This window comes from Cariama cristata, unplaced genomic scaffold (genome assembly GCF_000690535.1).
Source record: "Cariama cristata isolate BGI_N322 unplaced genomic scaffold, ASM69053v1 scaffold17885, whole genome shotgun sequence".
Taxonomy (NCBI): domain Eukaryota; kingdom Metazoa; phylum Chordata; class Aves; order Cariamiformes; family Cariamidae; genus Cariama; species Cariama cristata.
The window spans coordinates 8,788-26,850 of NW_009617125.1; the positions used below are offsets into that span (position 1 = coordinate 8,788).

Below are 18,063 nucleotides of genomic sequence, written 5' to 3' on the forward strand. Positions count from 1 at the left end.
CAGATAGCTGATGGGATCCCAGATTGCAGACAAGAAGGAAGACAGCTGTCGTGGAATTGGGATACAGTGGTGACACCTGTGGTGTCCCAGCTGCTATACAGCAGAACATCTCAGCACTGTACGTGCTTTCATCGCTGAAGGCTCCAAGGGGACCTCCAGCAGGACTAAGTCCTTCTGTGTAACTTGGGACACGAAGACTAAGCCCCAATCTCTTCTTTTCAGACCTCTGCTTGTGCTGGAGAAGAGCACCACTCTGGGAGAACAGGCAGCACAACCCAATATAGCTCAAACTGATACCTCTTTCAGCTTGGAGGGTGCACCTTATATTGCTTTTCTTGATGCTCTCGAATGGATTTATTGCCTGGGGAGGAATCGCTGGAGCCCTTGAAGCACAGGTCTACAGCTTTCCTGCCTCAGTGGCCCCCTGGTGGCACCAAACTTGACATGTCTGTAAATTCCTGTAACTCCTGGTCATCTTTCGACCCTTCAATGAGCATGGCCCTTCATTTCGAGGAGTTCTCTGGTTTTTACATCCACCTCAAACGCTTGTTTTTCACAGACGAGGGCAGGAAGTGCTGTTAGTTTTGGGGGTTTGGGTTTTGGGTTTTTTTTAATAACTACTTTTGAGCCAGTATTTTGTCTGTAGCCTCCTCTTCCATTATTAAGACTTCTGAACTTTACCTTGGCTCATAACTGGACCATTTTGTCCATATTTGCTCTTCTGCACAAGCTGATCTGGTCTTACCGTTCAGACGGGGGGGGCACAGAACCCTTGAGGTTACCAGTCTTTTCAGAATGACTTTTATTTTGACTTAATGAGCAACACACAGAAAAAAATTGATAGTAATTAAAAAAAAAAGAAAGAAAAAAAAAAGAGAGAAGCTCCTCTATCTCCTTCAAGTCTGGAACAAGTGAGCCCTCTGACCACCTGTAGCTAGGGAAAAAACAGCAGGTCCCTGCTAAACTCAGGGGAAAGTCCCCACACCCACATGCCACCACCACCTCAGTTCATTTGAGTCCAGGAGCCTTTTCCTTCCTTTTCCCTGTGGGTTATGTGCCTCAGCTCAGCAGTCACGCTCCTCTGCTGTTTCCCAGCCCTGCGCTGGAGTTTTCTTGCAAAGCAAGACCAGCTGGCTTTTTTCCTGAGTCTTAAAAAGAGCCCACATGCCCTCTTAGGGAAGCCCTCAGTCAGGGCTGTGAGTAAGGGAAAAGCCTGGGGAAATATGAATAGATAGTGTTTTATTCTCATGATGGTGATCAGCTGGCTTGGCTTCCTCGTTCCTGCAGAGAGCCCTATATCCTAGGGCTGAGCAAGAGTATGCCATCAACCATTTTCACGTCAACAGTTTGCAGGTGGTGAAGAGGCCACCACAGGAGTTCTTGTGTCAGAGTCTTGCTGTGAAGAACATATGCCTCATTTCCAGCCAGATTTTGGTTTTGCTTCTGAGCCACTGGTCATCCTTATGCTCCTCTGCTGGAGTAGAGAACCTGCCTCTACTTCACATCTTCTGCTTGTGGGGAGAAAATATCAAAGATAGATTGCGAATGTAAGAGAGTAAAAATCCTCTTACAGTAAAACATCAGTAAATCAGTAAAACATCCTCTTACAATAATTCTACCATCTTTGTGACACTTAAAATTAATTTCTTTTTATTTGCAGTAAAATTGCTGCCTGAGCTCACCACTGTTTCCTCTGGATTAGGTAAAATAGATCAAACACTTCAAGTTCTATACATTTGAAAGCAAGATCTCCAGGCCTCAAGTTCGGTTTTTTTGTACCACTCTTCTAAATCCTTTTCCATTTTTCCCCATCCTTTTTCAAATCATGGACATGTTCCAGTAACTTGTGCTGTAAACAGAGGTAACACAATCTGCTCGCTCTTTGAGATCCCATTTTATACAGCATGTTATCATGTATCTCCCTCCCTGGAGTCCTGTCTTCCCAGGATACTGTATTCTGTTCTGGAAGTGTGATCCACATACTTTGTTCCTCAACATATAACCTTATGTTTTAATTCTAAGTGCAATTTTATCAGAGGTCTTAGGAGGCAGTTGCTTCCCATTAACCTTGCCAAATATTAAGTGTGCACCACGCAGACAGTCACACCTGCAGAGCTGTGAAGCCCTCCTAACCACATTTTGACAGCATAAGACAGCCATGGACATCAGAAAGTAGCTGGATGTTGAACAAATCCTGTGGCAGCCCGGCACTGGAAGCTCACAGAGTCTGAATTTCTAGGACGCTTTCGTCTCATCAGCAAAGGGCTTGAAGTATTCACACAGGACATAAAAGCATTAGCTGCTTTATCTTCTACTCTCACACACACTGTGCAGCTAGAGAGGGTCCTTTGGTCTTTTGTGGCTTTCTGAGAAAAACCTGGCAGAGAAGCCTGCTACAGTGCAGAGAACACTGCTCGGCACGGCCTGTTCGCCTCAAGAACGGGACCTGACGTCTGCAAACAGAAACTTCTTAGAACCAGGAAAAATTATAAACGACAGCAAACAAAAAAAATCGAGCTTAAACCCATGTTTTCTCCATGTGTCCTTAATTGCACTCCAGTGACTGACTCCTGGCAGAACTTCCTACTATTTAGTTTGTTGGATCTCCACCTTGGGAACACAGATCTCTCCCAGCCTTGATCATGACACGGGAGGTCCCACCCCTGCTTGGGAATTTTAAAGCCCCTTTACACAGAAATATAGTTCCATCTCTTTGGTCCCAGCCTCTTTCGAGGATAAATAAGAGTGTGCCCTTACACCAGCAAAACCTGTTGTATGTGCCATAAAGATAGCCAGTCATCTTCCAGCGTGGTGAGAGTGGGGGTACCTCCAAAAGCAGCGGGGTCTCTTTGCAGTGCTGAAGGCTAACCAAATGCTGGGCTTCGTTAGCAAGAACACAGCAAGCAGTGATTAATCTCACCTTCACGGTACACGAAAAGCCACATCTGCAATACTGTGGGATGTTGACACACTGGAGCAAGTCCAGCAAAAGGCCCTAAGATGGCGGTGGGGTGGAGGACACGACGCATGACAAGGGGCATTTGTTCAGCCTGAAGAAGAGCAGGGGGGTAACTGCTGCCTGTTACTACGCGAAGCATCTTAGAGAGAAGATAGAGCCAGACTCCTCTCACAGGGGCACAGAGGAAGGGCACAAGGCAAGGAGCACAGTTGCAACAAATGGAATTCCCGTGGGACACAAGGAAAAGCCTCTCCTGCGAGGATGTTTCAGCAGTGGAACAGGTTTTCAGAGAGGCTGGAGAATCTCCACAATTGGAGGTGTTTAGGATTTGCCTGGGCCAGGCCCTGAGCAACCCAGTCTGTGATTCTGTGAGTGTCACCCTACTGGCGACAGAGGGGTGGAGTGGAGACCCCAGAGGTCCCTTCCCACATGAATCTTCCCGTGATGGTGTGACTAACAAGTGGGTTTATTTGATTTTGCATTTTTTCCTAGTGGGGCAGTAGAAGCTATCTTACAAAACAATGCAGGCTGCTACCTGCCTTGAGGTGTCAGATGGAGAGGAAATTGAAAAAACAGCTCAGCTGCCACCGCACTCCGAATTGCAGTCTGTCACACAATCGTGTCAATCCAGTATAAACGCGTGGTGTTGCGGAAAGGGGTGATCCCATCTTCCCTTTCATCGCTCCTGCTGCCTCCCTTTTGTCAACAGTGATGAGCATCAGAGAATTGATGCAGCTGAAAACTAAACGATAAAGAAATAAATAGTTTTGATTTACAATGAGCCCTTTGAGTTTAAAAATGCACCATCTCCCTTCCTAGCAATTTTTGTTCAAAGCAAAGTGGTTGGGAATTACCAAATCAGAGACTTTATTCTCTTCAGGAGTATTCTGGAGCATTGCTGTCCCCTTCCTTGCTGTGCCATCATCCACATGAACCTTCCCAGGGATTGTATTCTTCTGCAAATGATTTCTCATAGCATCACATGCTCCTTTAGTTACCCTCTACTTTTTTATATATAGCTTTCCCACTAAGAAAGAAATAACATATTCTTTATTAATAAGTATTGGCCTGTAGCTTCCAGAGCTGCAGTGTACCTTGAGATATGGGCTCATGTTCTCCTGCCATGACTCATGGTGAAAACACAGCACATGGACCAGATCTACATTTTCACAGTTCCTGAGAACACGTTCAACTAAGCGTAGAGCCAGACCCCCCTGTGCCCTGTGCAATGCTCATCCCTCAGCGTCTGAAACATGTCCAAGGTGCCTCTTCTGTGTCAGAGACCCATGCTACTGCCAAGAGTGAGACATAGAGAGGATTCGAGCCCATGAGCAGAAGGCACATCCTTCTGTGGCAGTTTTTCTTTGAGGGGATACTTGCTGTATTGTCAGCTGAGAGTCACAGCAGCAATGGGGATCTGAGCCTGGCGTATGTGGATCAGCCTGTCTCTCTCTTGGCACCCAGGAGACCATCGATATTCTCCCGGATCAGCTGTTGGGAGGTCTTACACCAGCAGACACAACCCACATCTGTTGTGGGTCCCCCAGGCCAAAACATCTCCCAGGAAAAGCAGTCATACAGTCTCCCTGCAAAACTGTCAAGAGACCAGCAAAACGAAGAAGCCACCCTATAGAAGAGGCCTGTGTGTAATCTATTGGGAGAATCTGGGTGCTCTCGTTTCATTACACGTCCAGCATCATCCTCCCAACCTCTCCTGACAGCGCTTTTACCAGGAGTCTTGGAGCTGATTGCTCTTTCAGAGGTCTTGTTTTCTGCCCGTTACTGCCAGTGCTCACCCACTTTCTGGACTACCCTTGATGTCCAGCACTAGTCGGTCATCCAGTTCTGCTGTTGGCACTGGAGCTTCAAGCCCTCCAGGGCCCAAGGACCCTGCAAATGGTTGGACCCTTTCTCTCCAGCTACCCCTGGGATAACCACATTGTTTTGGGAGACCCACTCTCAGAGCAAGGTTCAGCTCCTATCAGAGCGCTCCTCAGCTCCTTTCAGCCCATACCTGAGCCAAGGGAATATTTTACAACCGTTCTGCCACTGCCCCAGTCACTCAGCGACACATGGCACATTGGGTCAGTGCCTGACCCCTTGACCTCAGTGTCAGGTCCCCGTAACTGAGAGCTGTCTCCTCACAACTGGCAGGCTTCTCCCATCCCTTGCATGTGTTGGGCTCCTGAGTACCTCTTTACCCTTGAGAAAACTCACTGAAGCCCTGGGACATCTGGGAGGCTATCGCATATTTTTGCATTGGATTAAAAGCATGGCATGAACGTTGCAATGAGAAGTGAGTCAAAATGTAATGTAGCTTGCTGCGTGGAGTTTTGTAGTTGATCCACCTCGCCTTCAGTGTTGCAAAACACAGAGGCTGTGACATCAAAGACATTCTGTGGCATCAAAGACATCGCTTAACTAGATATTGGCCAAGGTACTGATATCTATCACCATCTCCACAGGTAGTCGTGGATGTTCAAAGAGGATCCTGCAGCATCCCATCTCTCCTCCAAGAAGGATCTGGAGGCCTTTTGAAAGAGAACAGTTACACACTTCTCTACAGCTAATGCTGGCCAGATACAAGATGCTCCCTGCCAAATATGTCCATGAATGCTGCAGATTCTCTTCAGTGATTAAATAATTGGGTTTTTTTTTAGCAGAAGCGCAACCCACAGCTTCAGTCAGCACCCCCAAATGTTGTTCCTGACTTTCTAATTCAGGTTTCTCTAATTCAGCTGTCTGCTAATGGTTGTCATACAAAGGTCGCTCGCCTTTTAGCACTGTAAAGAAAGAGGCTGCAGATTTGTTCGAAGACTCCATAAAGCTGTGCTTTTCTAAAGGTGTTCCCATGGGATTTTGGGAAACCTGCCACTGCTTGACTCCCCTCAGCTCCACATCAGAGACCTCAGGCACTGCCCATACAGCAAATCCTCTAAAAAGGACCTTTTCGAAAGAGCCTCCCAATAAATGTCAGGCAGCCAGCCACTCTTCTTCCTCCTCGCACTTCTGCAGAGGCACATTTTGGTTTTGCCCAGATCTACTGGGAGACGTGAACTTTCTGTTTTCTAATCCTCTTCTCCTCACCCCTTTTTGGGATCTGTCACCTCAGATAAATGGGTCCCTCCTCCAAGACCTCTCTCTGGTGCGTGGCAAACCCTGGTCCTGCGAACATAACATACTACTTCCAGGTATTGTGGAGGGACAGAAGTCTGGAGTAACTGCTTCGTCCCGTGAGAAACGAAGTGTGTTTGGTGCCCACCCTGCACTTACAGAAGCAGAGCAATTTCATGTACAGAATGGATCTCAGATTGGCATCCTGGTAGAAACCATGACGGCCCTTTGTGGAGGAAGAGTGCTTTGCATCCCTCTACCTCAGAGCTGCCTATTTTGACACATTTCCACATTGTGCATCTCACACAAAGCCTGACAAGCCATGGGCACTGGCTCTTTCTGGTTCTGGGTTCTGCTGCTTGGCCCTTCCACAGCTGCAAGGTGTTGACTTGGGAACAACTGCATCTACACTGAGCACCCAGAGAAGGGCAGCTCCACTGCTTCCCCTCGCAGCTGAGCCTAGATCTCTGTTAGCTCCCAGTCAATGCCAGAAGTCTCGCAGTTAATCCCAGTCTGACCCCTGGAAACCGCATTGCCTGTCCAGGAGCGTGTCGAGTACCAACCTGCCCGGCAGCTTTTGCTCACACTACATCCCCTGCCAGACCTTCCCTTCTATCTCCCCAGGCGTGGCTGCTTTCTGTTTACAGTCCCTTGCCACAAAGTTATTAGTTATCTCTTATTAGTAAGTAACTTCTTTTTGCTTGTTATGTTTGCTTTAGCTCTGGGCAAACAGCAATCAAGACATTTTACATGAGGTCCTTTTGGTGAGCGCTCAATCTCAGGAACACCCAGATCAAGTTGCATGGCTGATAACCCAGTCTTCAAGTCACAGCACAATTTCTTAGGTCAATTAAAGTCTGCAAACAAGTTATAGAGCACCTCAAAATGTCAGCATAAAGCAGAAGACTGTGACTAGCTTCAGACTTGATGCTGCAAGGACCAAAACATGAAAGTGGAATCACTCAGAGAAAAACATGGTATCACAGAAATCTGGAAACGCAACGGAAAATTCCTTCAGCAAGACTAACGCAATGATACTGCAGAACAGTGTTTTCTATTCCTATTTTTCTTGGTAAGTGTAGTTTGCACCCGTAAGACATGCCAAGAGAGACAAGAAAAGCAATGTATTAAGGTTGTGCGCAAGGTGACTGCTGTGGGTAAGTCTGGAACCTGGCTGAAGCTAGCTAATGCCTGACACGGACAAAGGAGTATTTAGCCAGCTGGGCTTCTGTACCCCTGTCCTGGGCTACTCCTGGCGTAGCCTGCCTCTTGTTCCGCACGGCTCTGCCGGATCTCCACACCTCCTTGTCCGCCCCTCGGCCCGGGGGACCCACGCAGGCGGTTCTGAGAAGATGCCACCGTGCTGATCTTGCTTCGGTCATTGTTATTTGTGCGGCGGGGTCCTGTTCTGGGAGATGACGAAAATGCCATTCAAGGGAGTCAGCATTTTAAATGGGTCGTTAGAGAGAAACGTCACAGGTGTCTTTTTGCTAAAGATAGCCTGGTGCTGAGTAAAACAGTGCCTCCAAAATCTTCATTTCACAACATGCTCAGTCAGCGTAATAACCCCTCAGCCCCAAACATGGCCCAGTGCCAGCCAGCTCCTGTCACTTTCCTGGGCTCTCCAGTGGTCCATCGTGACTGCCTCTCAGGAGGCGGCAGCAGGATGGGAATACGTCTCTCTCCTTTGCTGGTTCTTACAAGAAAGAAGCATTTCCTAGAGCATGGATTCGGTTAAGGGTGGTTTTGAGGACTAGAGGGGAATAGTGCCAGGGCACCAAGGCTGAGAGTGCAGAGTGGGTCGGGATGGAGGGGGAGAGCAGCGAGCTCAGTGTGCCCCCCGGGTGAAGCCAGGGGAGGGGGAGCAGATGACACTGGGCTGCAGAGCCATACGTGTCTCCCCACCATGGTTCTGTCTCCCCTCTCTCTTGTCTTCACCCACACACTCACACCATTCTCGCACTGCTGATTCAGGGGAAAGAGAGGTTGATGCTTTCTACTTGGACTGGGCACCACAAACTGTTTCACTTGAAGAGCAGGAAAAAACACTTCCCACTAACCATCACAAGTTCTTCGCCATCCTCTCGCCTCTCTTCGTCTCTTATGCGATCCCATGGGTTGTGTAAGACAGAGGGCATGAAGGACCACTACAAAGCAGTCCCCTGGGGACATCGAGGCACACAAGGTTGCACCAGGCTCCTGTACCCTGATCCGGCTCCTCAGAAGGCTGAAGAGCCGTCCGTGATAAAAGAGACAAGAGCTGTCACCACAACGGGCCTGCTGAAGCAAGGCGTACCACTTGCTCTCTTTTATCCTCCACCTTCACCACCCAGCTGAGGAAAACTAGAGAGCAAGCAAGGCTCTTTCCACAGAGAAGAAGCAGCTGCTCTGAGTCACCTCCCTTCCCTCACCCCCAGGAAAAGCCCCAGTCCAGCCCTCGGGGGATGAGCTGCCGAGGGGCTTGGGTGTCTGACACCTGTCATGAAGGGCTGATTAAGTCTGAAAGAGTCAGAGCCAGTGGGTTGCTGGAAAGTGTGAGCCACAATAGTGGGGGTTCTCTGAGGCAAAAGGGGCCCCAGGTTGAGGCACAGAGATGGAAATGTATTGTCCTATGCAAAGATCAGCAGCTACACGGGAGCCAGGACGAGCCCCCTCAGCGCACAAGCTCAGGTGGGTTTTCCCCAGCACTGCTGGAGAAGAAGGGTCCTTTCCACACACCCCTCACAGTGCCACAGCATGCAGCCCCTCTTCTCAGTGCTGGTTGCTTCTTCTGGATGCTCCTCTCCGTCTCCTTGGACCACCTCAGCTTTGTCCCATATTGCCCCTGGACTCTGGATTGATGGATCAAGTGTGCCCTGGTTGGAGCTCACCACAGACCTTTTCCTCATCCTGCCTGTGAACTGGCCAATGAGAAAAAGCCAAGAAATCGGCACATTTGAAGGATTAAAGAAGGAAAAAAAAACCACCAACCAACCAAACAAAAAAAAACACAACAAAAAGAAAGAACAGCAGAAAAAAGACCAATATGTTCTCAAAAGCCCTGAAACAATTAAAGAGAAGCTGTAAGAGACGGAAAGATCAAACCAAAAAAGGTAAGAGATGAAAGAAAAACATGAAGGGCACTTGCTGGGAAGTGTCTTCTACACTTTTTCCACTGTCTATGTAGAAGCGAAACTTGTGAGAAAAACAACAGCGACCCAAAGAATTTCCACTAAAAGATGCTTAGAGCAGTGTCTCTGGTCCCTCCTTCCTCTCTCTCACTGACTTCAGCTCTGCCTTCACGTGCCTCAGACTTATACTGGTTTCTTGATCATGACGCATCTTCTTAGTGATAAGAGGAAACTAGCTGCCCACCTGCAATATAAGGGCATCTAGGGAAATACTTTGATCAGAGAGAGAGACAGCATAAGAGCAAGCACGTCCAGCTGACCCCCCTTTGTTCATCCACCCACTCTAACATCTTCTTTGCCCATGCCCCATTTTTGCTGATTCCTTAAAGCTTCGGACCTGATCAAGCACGGACCCGAGTGGGAAGGCACAGCCCCTCGCCTCTCCTGGATGCCACCATGAAGACAGTGTCCCTGGTGCCGTTCCTCACCTTCACTCTGCTGGCTTTCAATGGTAAGAGGGGCTGAATGTATCAGGGAAGGCAGAGTAGATCGGTAAGCTGAGTCTGGGTGTTACTTGGTCCCTCACAGGTCTGGAAGGGAGAATTTGTGCCCTTCTAACCCCACCAAAGATGGCCAGATATTGCCCTCTGCTCCATGAGTCCTACCCTTTGCTCAACCCTCCATCTCGTTACAGCTGGCCACATCCTACCAGGAATAGCAGAGGGGGAAAGCAGCGGGCAGAAAGTGTGGGCCAGAGCGGGGAGTTCAGCTGTGCTGCCTTGCCACCTGAGCCCCAAAAAGATGTGGAAGAGCCGAAAGCACCTGCCTGACAAGACATCCGTGCTATGGAAGCGGCACGGGGGAAGGTACGCCAGGGCCAAGACAGATCTGTGTCCTTGCGGGTGGGACTGGGGAGGGTAGGAGACACTTTGAGTCCCCTTTCTCTTTCTCCACATTCCCTCCTTCCTGCCCCCTGCCCTCAATCTCGCCCTTGCCTCTGGCACGAGCCGCTCACTTGTCCCGCTGCCAGCGCCCACCAGGAGCCACACGTGGTGCTGGAGGTGGGGTATTCGGGCCTCCGGAAGACAGCGCTGCCCATGAGACCCCGGGTGTCCGTCCAGGACTCTGCCTTACGCAATGGCAATTTCTCCCTGCGAATCAACCCGGTCCGGAGTGAGGACGCCGGGCTGTATGAGGCACAGGTGGCCTACAACACGGAGGTTCGGACCTGCCAGGTGGAGCTGGGGGTAATTACAGGTAGGAGAAAATGAAAACCCTGGAGAATGTTGGTTTTAGGACCAGGGAGATTGTAAGGGTGGGACGGTGTGGAGATGCTGTGTTTGCCAGGGTAGGTTAGAGTACAGGCAGCAGCCTCTAGAAAGTGCACAGCTTTCTGCTGTCTGTTCTCAGCTCTGGAGAGAGGGCTGCCCGAGGGACAAAGCTAGGACAGGAAGGGCACAAAAGGAGGGTTTGGTACTCCCCCTGTGATCTTAGCTTCACTCCCTCCGCCACTTTCTTTTTCTTGCAGTAACCCTCAGTCCACCCAGCCCTGTGGTAGAAAATGAGCCGCTGTTGTTGAGCTGCAACTCTAGCCACCGGGCCAGCCTTGTGGAGGCATGCTGGTTCCACAACGGGCTCCTGGTCCCCACTTCTGGGACCTTCTGTTCCTTGCATGGGGCTCTCTCCATCCTCCGACCAGCCATGAGTGATGCAGGCTCCTGGCGCTGCCAGCTCAGATACTCTGATAATGAGATCATTTCTGCCACGTACAACCTGCAAATTCTAGGTGAGCTCAGCCTCTGCGTTGCTACTCCAGCATCCCCAAGTTGCTCCCTTTGATGTGACTGACCAAATCCAGTGGCTCCAGCCTTCCAGCTCCCACCCTGTCCTCACTTCCCAGGCCAGTCACCTCCCTGCAGAGCTCTTTCCAGCCACCACCTCACATTGTCCTCTCTCCCTGGCTCAGGTTTCGATGGCCCAACCAACCCTGTGGTCTATGCTGCAGCTGGCTCTGCAGCTGATTTACCTTGTACCCTGAGCTACCTTCCCAGTGCCTTTGGGGTCAACGTGATGACAGCCCACTGGAGCCACCTTGTAGGAGGACACTTGCAAGACTGGAGCATCTCCCAGAATTCGAGCAGCAGAAGCTTCCCCCTTCATCTCCCTGCGGTGGGGCCAGGTGATGCAGGGCAGTACCGCTGTGCTGTCTCTGTTGGCAGCAAGACAATCAGCAGGGACGTGACCTTGGCAGTGCTTACAGGTGAGAGAAGAGACAGGGAGGTACATCACCCCTCTGGGGTCCCCCACTGCTGGCAGATAAACCTCCCCTCACATCAGTGCAGTGAGCTTGGGTTGCTCCTGCTCATAGGTTCCTACCTCAAGGTGGGAAACAAGGTCTCTATTCAGGGCATTGCACTGCACTGGACTCTGCTGAAAGCAGGGGTTTTCCTGGGTAACTTGATTATTCTTCTTAGGACTGAGGAAGACAAAGAAAATAAATTAGAGGAAGTAATAAAGGAGGGGCGTAATAGAAGGAGGAAGAATGAGGAAGAGATGCGAACCTGCCTGTAGTCTTTCCTGAGGGTATTGTTTTTTCTTTTACTGCAGTGACTCCAAGCATCCAAGGACCGGTTTCAGAGGGGTCTCGCTTGCTGCTCATCTGCAGCCTCACACACCCCCGGGGACACGAACATTTCCAGTGGAAGCACCTCAACTCAGCCCCCACTAACAGCAAGATGGCTGTGGCCACCTCCCGTAACCTGGAGGGCCACAGATCCCATGTGGGCCCTACCTTGGAAATACCCCAAGTGTCGCAAAAGGATATGGGCAGGTGGGAATGCAGTGTATATGGCCCAGAAGGCAGACTGGGAGCGGTGGAGTATGGGCTGCAGATCACAGGTACTCTCCCCCATGGATCTGCGACCAATCCCTTCTTCTCGCCCTATTCAATTCCCTGGTGCCCTTTCTTCTCTCAGCCTCACCCTGTCCTTCTCCCCTTTGAGCGCTTGGATTCCATCTTGCTGTCATCCTGTCTTAGCTCTCACCAGTTCCTCCTGTTGCTCCTTCCAGTTCCCTGCGCCCTTTTCCAGTCTGCCTGTCTCTGTGCAGACCCAGCCTTGCCCCAGTGCAAAATCAACCTTGCCCTCCTTCCTAACTGTGGTTCCTCCTCACAGGTGCCCAGGTCTCCAGCCCTCCCACCATCTTCAGTGGGCAGGTTACTTTTGGGCTCACGCTCACCCTCTTCCTCCTGCTCACGATCTCTGTTCTGGCTCTGGCCCTACAAAAAAGGGTAAGTGTCCATCACTCCATTCCTGTTAGTTTTCCTGTACTTCAGCCCTTATTTAACCTTCCCCTGGGTACCCCAGAGACAGCAGTGACATGTCTCAGGGACACAGAAGGCAGAGGAAGAACGGGGCTCAGGCAGCCTGCTGAGGGTGTCATGGACATGTAGTGGAAGCTGTATCCTGGGCATCAGCAGGTCTGGCCCACCACAGCATTCGTCTGGGAGCAGGTTGGGCACTTCAGAGGAAGGGTAAAACCCCCTAGGAGAAAATCACAGCCCAGCCTTGAAAAGCTTCTTGTTTATTGTCCCAGAGATCAAGCCACGCTGTAATGGAGGAGGGTCAATTTCCAGGCTTTTGTAGGTGTCTGCTCTCTTGTTCCTTATCTGGATGCTTTGATGTAACAGTCTCCTGTTCCATGTGAATGCCTGCTGGTCCCCAGACGCTGATCTCGATGCAGGTCTGTTGCTGCTGGCTCAGCCCTCACACCTCAGCTTCTGGCAACTTACTGCCCTTCGTTTGCTCAGCTTGTTCCAGTATCTCGTCTTCTGAAAACTCTGCCTTGCCCTTTATGATCCCAAAGACCAGGCCAGGACCGATCTCTCCCCAGCATGCCGCTGGAAAAATCTGTGCAAACAAGTCAGACCATTTCTCTGCAGTTTTCACACTGTTTCTTGGCAAATGAATTGCATGGCAAATTCTTCCTTTGGGGTTTCCCTTCACTGACATGGGACACCTTTCGCGAATAGCTGTGATGTAGTTGCCTTATACTTAGCTTCTTGGAACGGGCGTACAGCGAAAATCCCCTTCCAGTGCAGAAGGGGCTGGGGACTCAGAGCAACCTCAGGTTGGGAGAGCTTTCCCTGGCGAAAGAGCTAGGTGCCTTGACCCGGCCTTGAGCTAGAGGTGAGGGATGTGACAGCATTGATGCAGATTCTTAGCAAATCTTGGTGGCTGGAGGCAGAAGACAGGCAGCATCAGAACAGAAGCAAGATGGGCATTTTAAAAAAACTACTGTGGGTAGCACTAGAGTGACTCGTGACTGGTTCTTTCTTTGGTCCTTAACCAGCACTGATGGTAAGGGATAATCTGAGACAGGAATCTACAGTTTCTGGGTGACTCTCTAGACTGTGCAAGTCCAGGGCAAGATGATCAGAACCACCCTTTCTGGCCCAAAACCCTGGACAGTAATGCCTTGACAGTGTAACTGTAAAGCCTGAGCTAGCAGAAAATAGGATACCTGAGTGTCCAGCTGTTAGCTTAAACAGCTCTAATCTAGCCAGGCTATTTACCACCTTAAAGCATTTGTATATGCCCTCATGGCCTTGCTTTGCCAAGTAAGCAAAGCTCCTCTGTTGCAGCACAGGTCCTCCATCCACGGATGGTCCTCGTGCACTTCTTTGCACAGTCTCCCTGGTGGGCTGATCCTTCATGACAGTGCAAACGAGGTGCCTTGAGCAAAGATATGAGCTCCTCTCTTGTCCTCTCCCTCTCTCTGCTGGCATTCTCTGAGATTACATTTGCTCTCCTTGCATTGGTTGAACACTGGCTGCGCACCAGTATCCCCTGATGGGCTATTGCCGACACATTAGGAATTCCTGTTCTGATCCCCTGAGCCTACCAATGTGCGGTTGGTACTGTTGCATTTCATTCACCCTGTCATTCAGTTTACTGCTCAATTCTCCCAAAATATCTGGGTCTCGGGTGACATTTTCTTCCTCTTTCTTCCAAATGAGGCTCCTCGACTTTATCAGCTACATAACTCATTAGCACTTTCACGCTCTCTGTGCCATTAATGATTGATCCCACAACTGATCTTTGAAGACTTGTGCTTATTGTTTCTCTACAGCCTGACAGAAACCTGCCAGCAAAATCTCAGTCCCTTCCTCTTAGCTGAAATCACACCTACCATGCCATTCTTTTACTAATCTCATCTTTCTTGCTGTATTGATTGTCTGTGTGTCACCATATACTTTACTGTTATCAGAAGCCCTGAGATCTACCTCTTTTCCGTTGTCTAGAAAGTTGCTTGTTAAAGCAAGATGTGGAAGTGGTTCTGTCTTTAACTTGTTCTTATCCCGTTTTGCACAAACCTTTATGCCTTTAATTATTGTCTCTGAAAAGGTGTTGTAAAATCTGGCATACTGTTGAACCTTACAATGGCCTAACCATTGCCCGGATCACTCTTTGCTCTCTCTTAAGCACGTCCTGTCTTTGTTATTCCTTATGCCCATGACAACACCGAGGATAGTGTTGAGCCAGCCTTCCCCAGAAGAAACTGCGTGCCTCAGAAAGTGGGACTGGGGCTCTTCCCTGGCTCTAGGAGGGAATGGGAGCCTCATCGTTGCAAGCAGTAGGACCATGTCTTCCATGGCAGGGAGGAGCCCAGACTTGGGCCATTCAGCCTTCCTCCCATGCCTGATATTGCCCCTTTCTTCCTTTTCAGGCATGGTCTCCTGCCTTCCCAGCGCTGGAAGGGATGTTTGCAGTCACTGTTCCAAGGAAGAAGGAGATGGAGGAAAACCAGAAAGAGAAGATCCAGCAAACTGAGTGCTGATGGGAGCAGGGACACCAGGCCCAGTCTGCATGGGAGGATGAAACTCTGTGTGCCATCCTGCAGAGAGACAGGCACCATGCAGACCTCTCAGGAGGGTCTAAGGATGGCATGAACACAGCAGGAGGCCGTGGGAGCTCTGCACATGCAGAGGGGCTGGAAGCTGCGTACCAGGGCAAGGCTGCAGGCAGCACGGATGCTTTGGAGCTATTGGGAGTATCTGAGCCAGCAGCTATTGCCTGCTTCAGTGCCACTTCTCTCTCACACCCTTTGCCCCTCCTTCACAGCCTCTCTCACAGCTGTTCACTGGTGGGACACTTGGACGTGGGAGATGGCTGGAACCCAGCTCCCCTGCAGCCTGATGGTGTTTTCTCCCCCCTGACCACTTTCTTCTCCCTCTCCCTGCATTGCCCTGCTCTTGCGCTCATTCAGTGACAGAGAGGACCCCACGGAGGACTGCACATGTTGCACATTTTGAGCATTTTATTTTATTAGAAACTCATTTTAGAACCTAAAATAAATCTGTCTGACAGAAAAACCTCTGGGTCCTGTGTGTGCTTGTGGAGGATCACACCTATTGATGGTGCCAGGTGTACTTCTGGCTGTGTGAAGCAGCTTCTAAGGACTTTGCTGCCTTCTCTTTCTCTTTCAGTTCTGTTTTACTGACGTTGCCTGTTCATTTCTGACATTTTCACAGTGGGGAAGGGGAAATTAAATGCCACTAGAGAAGAAAGAAGCACAGGTTCAGTCTCTCCTTTTTTCTGTGCTTCACAGTCTTTTTTTTTTTCTTCTCCTGTCTGGCTGTCCAAGTTTATTCATTCATTTATTCCTTTAGTCCTCACATTTTCCTGATAGATCTTCAATTGATGTTAGGACTCTCCGTGACTCTCCTCCTGCTAAGGATGTACTTGGTAATGTAAGCGTGAGTCCACCAGGTCCCATCTCTCAAGATTCTCAATGTGTTTAGGCTTCATGTAGTCAGAGAATGCTCTTCACCTTCTCTCCAAACAGCCGCTGAGGACTGCAGTGCTGCTCTTGCACAGTCATTGCATGCCACCACAGAAGAAAGCCTCACTAGTAAAGAGAATCACACATGTAGTTTCTCCCGTTTAAGTCCCCAGGCTGTGGCTGCTCAAGGAGATCGTGGTACAAAAATTGATCTCTCAGTGTTTAGGATGGAAGATTCTCTTGACTTGAGTAGAAGGCTTCACTACCAGGCCAGCTTTTCATTATTCCAGCAGCCGTATGAAGAGGCCTTCTTGCTGTGTGGATCTCACCTTCGCCCCGCAAGAGGTTCATGCACACAGGTAATGAATGCACTCCGGGATCCTCAGACTGCAGGTAGTAGAGCAGCACCCAAAAGTCACAACTAGCCCATTCTAGGGAGCATACCTGGACTCCACAGCTCTTTACCTCCTTGGCTAGTCATGTATTTTACTGAAAATTATACCCATTTCTCCACTGAGTCTCAGAGAAATGCAGCAGAGGTGCGAGGTAGACCTGTCTGCTTCAACTGTCCCACGAAATTTCAGGCAGACACTAAACCAGAACCAACATAAGGCAGGACAGTCCAGCCTGGTACCAGGCACCTTCCTAGGCAAATGATAATGCTGCAATTTTTTCAGGTTGGAGTGACCTGTCTAGCTCAGTCTCCTCTCTCTGCCAGATGCTTTGGAGATAGAGAAAAGCTGGGTTAGCCCCAGCGGGGCCAAGGGGCAATCCAGTATTCACCAGGACCACATCATAATCTCTCAGTGCCTGACAGTGGTTTGCTCTCTCATCTGATACATAATGGGCTGCTCTTTCCTCCTGTAGGTAATACTTTTAGCGTTGCCTGTTACCAGCCTGGATGTTCTCATTGCTCAGATGTGTGCCCCGTCTGTCTTTAAATCTCTCCGACTTCCTCTGGCAATCAGTCCTTGGGTCTGCTTATTCACTGTGTGAAAATGGTTCCTTTTTATCTGTTTTGAATTCAAAGCTTTCCGCTTTCATCATCTGTTTTCTTTTCTCCTGTCACAAAGACTGGAAGAAGAGGGACTCCCAATCTATCACCTCTTGGCCGGTCATTATTCTACCTCCTTTTGTCACATCCCTTTTTTGTTATTTCCCCATCCCCTCCTGACTTATTGCATTTCAGGTACAAATCCCAGATTTTGGGGACTTTCTCCCTGACATTTTGCTCAGGCCCATCTCTCTGCATGGTTAACCCTCGTCAGATCCTTTGTTCTGGAAGAGGAGGCAGCAGCAGTGCTGGCTTACATGGAGTCCAAGCCCGACTACTCTGCTTGGATTTCTTCAACAGTTTGATGAAGCAATGAATAAACCCAAAATATCTGAGGTCCTTCATTTTGTCTTCCAAAGGTTCCCTCAAACCAAGCTCCTTACGAGAACACTGTTGTTGTAGGAACTGCGTCTTGTGCCATCCACTGAGATCCAAGGCATCCAGGAGAGTTGTTACGTAGTTGTTGACTCCATCATGCTCAAGAGCTTCTACTCCTAGGTTTCCTTCTTGCTGGCCTGCCAGTTCAATGCAACTCACTCCAAAAGCCGTCATGCGGTGTACACTGAAATGGATGTCAGTCCCACCTGAAGGGATGGGGTTCAGAGGGACTTAGGGTAAGAGGACACAGGACACTTTCTGTGCCTAGGAAAAACAGCAGGAGGTGACGCACAAGAGCAGCTTTTGGAAGGGCTTATAATTCTCACTCTTATTGAGGTTTCTCATGTTCATCTTCTTTTAGGAACACTGGGTATCCTTGTCTCTCGTCACCAGGTCAGCATCCCCCTTTTCTCATGGAAAACAACACAGGTTTTTGGACAGAGGAAGAGGCACCAGCAGACTCCCTAACAAACTTTAAGGGGCTGGCAGGAGCTCAGCCGGGACCCTCCGCTCAGGCACTCCCCAGCCCTTCAAAATCTCACGCCAGGATGAGTGCAGGCACCCAGGGCCCCCCAAAAGGTTCCCCCCCCCTTCCCTGCCCCACCGCTCGGCCCCGGGCGTCCCGCAGCCCCAAAGGCCCGGCTGCCCGGTGGTGAAGCCTTGTG

The 18,063-nt window shown here is 49.8% G+C and overlaps 1 protein-coding gene across 1 annotated transcript; it reads left to right on the forward strand.

Annotated features, from left to right (window-relative positions):
• The first annotated feature begins 9,639 nt into the window (after positions 1–9,639).
• LOC104161860 (lymphocyte activation gene 3 protein-like) lies at positions 9,640–15,021 on the forward strand. The gene is made up of 8 exons (XM_009700432.1): positions 9,640–9,694; positions 9,878–10,049; positions 10,214–10,440; positions 10,712–10,969; positions 11,150–11,443; positions 11,791–12,081; positions 12,357–12,472; positions 14,911–15,021. Exons 1-8 carry the CDS (start codon positions 9,640–9,642, stop codon positions 15,019–15,021), a joined length of 1,524 nt encoding a protein of 507 aa, XP_009698734.1.
• The last annotated feature ends 3,042 nt before the right edge of the window (positions 15,022–18,063 follow it).